This window comes from Bos javanicus, chromosome 18 (assembly GCF_032452875.1).
Source record: "Bos javanicus breed banteng chromosome 18, ARS-OSU_banteng_1.0, whole genome shotgun sequence".
In the NCBI taxonomy this organism is placed as follows: Eukaryota; Metazoa; Chordata; class Mammalia; order Artiodactyla; family Bovidae; genus Bos; species Bos javanicus.
The window spans coordinates 57,539,849-57,547,542 of record NC_083885.1 but is presented as its reverse complement, the minus strand read 5'-3'; the positions used below and the strand labels follow the sequence as shown (position 1 = coordinate 57,547,542).

Here is a 7,694-nt window from a genome sequence, read left to right as displayed (position 1 = left end):
GAAATCCCTCAAACAATTCCTAAAATGTAGAAACACACATACAATAGGGCAGCAACACCAAAAAAAATTCTCATCTGCTAATTCAGTTACAGTGTACCTTTTTACTTAATATTAATCACTACTTCCTTTGTGTATCATCAAATACACATTTATGGCATCATTTCCAAAGGCTTTGGTCCCTTCCCAACAAACATTTTAATCCTCCATGACTGCCTTTGGTTCATTTTCAAAGAAAGCTGTGATGTAAATACCTTCCTGCCCCTGGTCTCTGAAGATGGAGGCCCCCTCACCTGCGGGTAGATGGTCACAACGCTAATCATTTTGTGAATAAATGTGGGCCCAGGGGGTCTCCCCAGGTGGCTCAGTGGTAAAGAACCCACCTGCCCATGTAGGAGACCCAGGAGACGCAGGTTCCATCCCTGGGTCAGGAAAATCCCCTGGAGAGGGAATGGCAACCGTCTCCAGTATTCGTGACTGGGAAATCCCAAGGGCAGAGGAGCCTGGAGGTCTATAGTCCACAGGGTTGCAAAAGAGTGGGACAGGGCTGAGCTACTGAGAAGGAAAGTACGTGGCCCCAGGAAGGTGGGGGGGGGGGAGACAGGACCCAAGGACTCAGGGTAACTTTGGGAAGATCTCGGAGAGCAAGCCTCACCACACCCCCCAGACACACACCCCCCGCAAGGGCATCATGTGACTTTGTGCACCACTCGCCTCCCACCTCCCCTTCCCCAAGTGCAGCTCGAGGCCACGGAGGGCCGCCCCCAGGAGGAGCCCCTCCCCGGGGCATCAGGCGGAGGGAGCCGGTGTTTTCAGAGGTTCCAGCCCCGCGCCCTCACCGGCTCAGGGCTCCCAGGTGTGCTGTGTGGGATGGCTCCAGCTCAGTGCCACGGAAGACAGGTGTTACAGGAGCAGCGACAGCTCCCACAGGGGGCTTGTTCAACGTGTCATTTCACGGGTTCCTCTCAAACTGGCTAATTCATAGCTTCTTAGACTGGGGAGGGTTTGTATCCACTTTAAAGCTAGAGAAAATCTTTAGGCAAGCGGTTCTCATCTGGGGTCCCAGGAGGATCCTCTTCGCAAACTCCGGCCCCTGGTCCTGGAGGAGCATCAGCGCTGCTTGTCTTCCTGCTCCAGGCGAGGCCCGGGCTGAACACGGGGCTTCGGGCGCGTCTGTGAGAGCTCAGAGCCAGCTTCAGGCCGGGGCGGGCGGCGGGGTCTGCTGTTCTGGGGTCGGCAGGGGACGTCAGTGCCGCTCACCTCTCCCGTGTTGGCAGAATCCGGGGAGAGAACACGTGTGGACAGCAAAGGAAAACTTGACGTGCGTCTCAGGGAGGAGCTGATCGTCCTGAGTCTCTCCTGAGACGAAGGGCAGGAGAGGTGGGCCCTCTCAGCTTTTCAAGCTCCTTCTGCCTGTGGGCGTGTTGCGAGCAGGCAAAGACGCTGTGCTGACGCCTTGGAAGGTGTTATCTCATGATGCTGAGGTGATCCTTCCCCATGACCTTGAGAAGAAAACGACCCAGGGCAGGAGGAAAAGAGGAGGAAATGGCAGCTTCTCGGGTAAATGTCTGGATCAGAGGCTATGTCTGCTTTTCCTCCTGAAATGCCCTGGATTAACAGTTTACAAACCTTTCATTCTCTGCTTCTGATGTTGCCTATTGACGTGGTTTTCAACTGCTAATTTTTTCCCCTTTTATTCTGATGATGTTCAAGATCAGAGCTTTAGAATGTTTCTCCCTCACGTCCCAGCGCCTTTTCTCAGGTGTCTGTCAGCATCAAGGCTGCCTGGAGAACTTGAAGCATTCTCACCAAAAAGTAATGACTTTCCTTGTGGCTAAGAATCCTCCTGCCAATGCAGGGGACACGGGTTCCATGCCCGGCCAGGGAAGATCCCACGGGCCGCGGAGCAACTAAACCCATACCCACAAGTACTGAGCCTGCGCTCTGGAGCCCAGGAGCCGCAGCTACGGAAGTGTGTGCCCTGGAGCCCGCGTGGCACAACGAGAGAAGCCCCCGCAGTGAAAAGCCCATGCACCACAACTGGAGAAAAGCCCGCACAGCAACCAAGACCCAGCACAGCCAGAAATAAATGAGTGAGTAAAAACAGAAGGGCCTGGGATTTAGGAAGACTGCTGGTGACCAGGGCTGCTGGGGAAGACCTATGAGGAATTTACATTTGCTTATGAACTTGCAGGCTGTTATCTAGCACGTGTGCTTATGAGAATAACTGGTGTCAAAGCAAGGCACCCGTGGGCTTCTGGTCCATACACATGATGCCAAGGCAGCAATATCATGGAGCACTGTAGATAACTCTCAGCAATACTCCTATGCAATCCATATTGTAACCATCATAATGTCCCAGTAGTTAAAAATGAGGAAATGACATACTGTACCATTTATGGAAAATATGATCTCAAGTTATTTGCGGGGTATGGCCAGTAGAAGAAGGGAATTACTGTGAGATGTCATTCTCTGTGCATCCTAAGTCACTTCAGATGTGTCGGACCCTTTGTGACCACATGGACTGTAGCCTGCCAGACTTCTCTGTCCCTGTCTTCTCCAGGGAAGAATATTGGAATGGGTTGCCCTGCCCTCCTCCAGGCATCTTCTGGACCCAGGGATCGAACCAGCGTCTCTTATGTCTCTTGCACTGGCAGACAAATTCTTTACCACTAGCACTACCTGGGAAGCCCCATGAGATGTCATCCTACTGTGTTACAGATACTTTCTAGTCACCATCAGTTAATGACGACTTCAAAAACCCCAGGGGGATGATAATGCTTGTGTTAATGTTAACATTGATGGTGGAATACGTATGTGCATGCTCAGTTGTGTCTGACTCTTTGCAACCCCATGACTGGAGCCCACCAGCCTCCTCTGTCAATGGGATTTCCCATGGCAAAAATACTGGAGTGGGTTGCCATTTCCTTCTCCAGGGTATCTTCCCGACCCAGGGATCAAACCTACACCTCCTGTGTCTCCTGCATTGGCAGGCAGGTTCTTTACCACTGAACCACCTGGAAGCTTGTTACTGATGAGAACACTTCTTCAAATATACATCAAGTTTAATATATGAAAAGCCGTTCACTTTTATTGATTAACATATAGTAAGTTCACACATAATCTAAATAAAACTTTCCAAAGTTTACTCTATAATCTTTGATCAAAATACAGATTACAAGCATTTGGAAACATTCTTGTTCTTGTGATACAGTGGTCAGAGAAATGTGATATTTATGGTTTACAAAACAGAGAGAGCAGTTATTTAGTAAACAAGGATGTACATTCATTACATCACCTTTCAGGAAAAGGTTACATGTATTTTTCTTGGGTATCTGTGAAGATTTCCTGATTGTTACCATGTCAACTAAAATTCATGACTTGTAGTTATTGCTGTTATAAAAATACATCAGGATTTCAGTGAGCTGCCATCTTTATATCCATAAAAAACCATTGGCACAACTATTTAAAATTTCCACTCTCTGTCTTACTTTAATACAAAGAATTATTCTCTGAACACTTACCTAGCGGTGACATAGAGGGATGTTTTAAACAATGACAATCATCACCTCCATTTAGACTTCCACTGTACATTTCACATTAGAGGATCCTTAATAGTACATAAAAAAGTAGATAAAAATTATTTCCACCTATTATAGAAGGGTTTTAACTTTGAGGCAGCAAAGATCAAGAATATTAGTTTTAAAAAAGCATATTCACATACACACTAAAGGTATAGCACATAGTAATTTGAAAGTTGAGTTATATTAAATTTCACTTTCACATACTGTCAATATGAATAAGGATACAATGATAATAATTATGTTGTCTAACATCTCTTGCCTTGATCCTATGGTCCAAGTAACAAATAATTTTTCTAAGTGTTTTAACTTTGGATCATTTTCTATAATATCCTGATTTAAAGTAATACCAGAAAAGGGTTATTGACTGAATGCTATCTTTGATGAATTCTCTGATATTTATTTAGACCTGAGTTTTTAAATTCATTTTGTACATTTTTTATAGCATTAAGCGTTCTTCCCAGTATGAACTCTCTGGCATTTTCTGATGTGTGTGCTTAGGACAAACCTCTTTCATCACTTACTACGTTTGTAGGGTCTCTCTCCAGCACACGCTCTCTGATGCTGAGTGAGGTGACAGCTCACTTCAAGGCTTTGTCCTATTATTTATATTTGTAAGACTACTTGGCAGTATGAATTATTTTGTGGCAAGTAAGATTTGAGAGGCAATTAAAAGCTTTGCCTCATTCTTTACATTTGTATGGTTTCTCCCCAGTATGAATTCGCCTATGTCGACTAAGGTTTGAACTCTGATTAAAGGCTTTGCCACATTCTGTACATTTATAAGGCTTCTCTCCAGTATGAATTCGCTGATGTTTAGTAAGTGTTGAGTTTCGATTAAAAGCTTTGCCACATTCTGTACATTTATAAGGCTTCTCTCCAGTATGAATTCGCTGATGTTTAGTAAGTGCTGAGTTTTGATTAAAGGCTTTGCCACATTCTGTACATTTATAAGGCTTCTCTCCTGTATGAATTCGCTGATGTTGAGTAAGTGTTGAGTTTCGATTAAAGGCTTTGCCACATTCTGTACATTTATAAGGCTTCTCTCCTGTATGAATTCGCTGGTGTTGAGTAAGGGTTGAGTTTTGATTAAAGTCTTTGCCACATTCTGTGCATTTGTATAGTTTCTTCCCAGCATGAATTCTCTGATGACGGGTAAGGTTTGAGTGATGATTAAAGGCTTTGTTACATTCTGTACATTTATAAGGCTTCTCCCCAGTATGAATTCGCTGATGCACAGTGAGATATGAGCAACTATTAAAGGCTTTCCCACATTCTCTGCATGTGTGAGGCTTCTCCCCAGTATGAATTCTCTGATGCTGATTAAGATTTGAGCAACTGATAAAAGCTTTGCCACATTCTTTACACTTGTATGGTTTCTCCCCAGTATGGATTCGCTGATGTTGATTAAGTCTTGCACGTTGGTTAAAGGCTTTCCCACAATTCTGACATTTATATGGTTTCTCCCCAGTATGGATTCGCCTATGTCGATTAAGGTTTGAGCTCTGATTAAAGCCTTTGCCACATTCTGGACATTTGTAAGTCTTCTCTGCAGTATGAATAGTGAGATGTTGAGTAAGGCTTGAGGGCTTGCTGAAGGTTGTGCCACATTCTGCATATTGGTTAGGTTTCCCTCCGGTGTGGATTTTCCTGTGTCTATTTAGATTTGATAATTGAGGAAAGACTTTCCCACATTTATTCCACTTGCAGTGTTTCTCCTTAGCATGAATACTCAGATGTTGAGTAAGTTCTGATGACTGGTTAGAAACTTGACCACATTCACTAAATTTGTAATTATTCTCTTCAATATGTATATTCCCATCTGTAATAAGATTTGAGCTTTGATAAAAGACATTTCTACATTCATCACTATGGTTCTCTGAACATAGAGTTCTCTGATGATTCATGAGACCTGAGTCTTGGTCAAAGTGATTCCCAGGTTCAAGGCATGGGTAGATTCCGGCTCCATCATAAATACTGTTGTAATTATTGAAGCTGGAGCTCTCGCTTAAGGCCTCACTCGTGGGATTACACATGGAAGGTTGTTCCGCATTATCTGTACTATGATACCCATTGAATGACGGCAGCTGGATAAAGACTGTCTCATTATTATTGACATTACAGATATTGGAATAGGGAGAAAATGTTTCTTGGTGGAAAAATAATGAGCCTTCACTAAAGGATCTCTCAAACTGATCATAGTGAGATTTTCTTCCTTCATTTTCAAATCTATGGCTCTCAGACATGTATGACTGACTGTTTAATTCAAAGCTATATTCATACTGGTTTGAGTGATTATTTGTAGCATAGACTAGATGACTTTCCATGTTTTCAAAATTTCACACCAGAGAATATGTTTTTTTTTTTAAATCATGTGGGTTCTTGCTTACAAAAACATATTTTTCTGCAGAACTTATTGACTTCAAATGGAATTTTCCCCAAGTTGATGCATATCCTCAATTTCTTTTGGCAATCATGTTTTCATCATGAATAATTGTCCTGATTTGGTTACATCTAAAACAACATCCTTTTGGCCCTTCACAGCCCCCCTTACTTTCCCAGTCTTTCATTAAGTACACATTTCCAAGCTGAGAGCTCTCAGAATTTCTGAGCACATTACACATGAATCTCCTATGCACAGCTTCTTTGGGAACAAACCCTGGGTGTCATGAGAAGATATCGCTGAAAGATAACAAATAACCAAGATCCCACTTAGTACCTTGAGTGAATATGCTTTACAGTTGTACACAATATTGACAAACCCTTAGCTATATTAATAAGAGGTGAGATGCAAAGAAGATCAGAAGTAAAAATAATGCACTGTGTATATTACATGGAAGAAAAGGTAATTCTATCAGGTTATGACGACTGATACTATACCAAAAAGTTGAATATCTCCAAGGAAGATTCAATTTTGAGAAACACAGAACACCTTAGATGTTAGCATGAGTGAATTAAAAAATTATAACACATCTACAACTATTAATAAGAGTAAAAAAGTAATTTAAAAAAATCCCTGGAGTAGATGAGTTAACTGGAAAATTCCAACAACATTTCAAGAAAAATAAATATCAATTCTCCATAAGGGATCACCATGTACACACTGCTATATTTAAAATGGAGAGCCAACAAGGTCCTACTGTCCTGCACAGGGAGCTCTGCTCAATGTTACGTGGCTGCCTGGATGGGAGGGGAGTTTGAGGGAGAACGGATACACGTGTATGGACGGCTGAGGCCCTCTGCTACCCACCTGAAACTATCACAACATTGTTAACCGGTTATGCTCCAATACAAAATAAAAGAACAGTAAAAAATATTTCTGTGAGTTAATAGATATATTAAATGGTTTTAGCACTGATGAGTTGGGGTAAATGCACTTAAAAATGTCTAAAATTTGATTATAGAAGAAAAAATTGGGAGGCAGAAATTGGGGATTACCTTTTATGATTTCAGGGACTGAGTATGAACTTCAGAGAGCCATGTTTGAAGTTTCCATTGGAGATTAGAAAGCAGGAAGCATATATCTGTTCCCAGTATTTCTGGAATTTTGTCAACTAATCCCAGATCTCCACAACTCTTTTCTGACTTGAGGCAGAGACGGAAATTTGGAAAGGCCTTAAGGCAGAGTTTGTCAGAACTGTTAGCAGCTTTTCCTAGGTCCCCCAAAGCAGCGAGAGTATGCAGGTCCTCATAGACCAGGAGGAAGGTTTTGGCTCTCAGTGAAACTGAGGGAAAACCCACTGGAGCTGAAGAAGATGGAGATGAAACTGCAGAAGAACGGTGCTGGTCATGTCCCTCTTTGGCAGACATAAACCCAGGCTTCTCATTCTAGTGAAGCAGGCCTCCCCAAACCATCTGAACACGTCTGGCTTCCTCTGTGGTCTTTGGACCTCTTACCTGCGTCATCCGCTTCATTCATTCACACCTAGCACCGGGATTCTTCCTTTCCTCCAAAGGGGACCTGCTCATTAGAAAAATGAACATAATTAGGACTTTGGGTTTAACATATACACTCTAGTATACACAAAAATAACCAACAAGGATCTGCTGCATAGCACAGGGAACTATTCTCAATATTCGTAATAACCTATAAGCGAAAAGGGTCTGACTTGACTG

General features: G+C 42.9%; 1 protein-coding gene across 1 annotated transcript; it reads right to left on the bottom strand.

The window, feature by feature from the left end:
- Nucleotides 1-4,057: 4,057 nt before the first annotated feature.
- Nucleotides 4,058-6,282, bottom strand: LOC133229596 (zinc finger protein 660-like). The gene has a single exon (XM_061386131.1). It carries the CDS (start codon nucleotides 5,903-5,905, stop codon nucleotides 4,262-4,264), a length of 1,644 nt encoding a protein of 547 aa, XP_061242115.1. The 5' UTR covers nucleotides 5,906-6,282; the 3' UTR covers nucleotides 4,058-4,261.
- Between the last annotated feature and the right edge of the window lie 1,412 nt (nucleotides 6,283-7,694).

Bases quoted from the DNA above. Each gene is read 5' to 3' on its own strand.
- LOC133229596 (XM_061386131.1), bottom strand. From the start codon at position 5,905: ATGGAAAGTCATCTAGTCTATGCTACAAATAATCACTCAAACCAGTAT.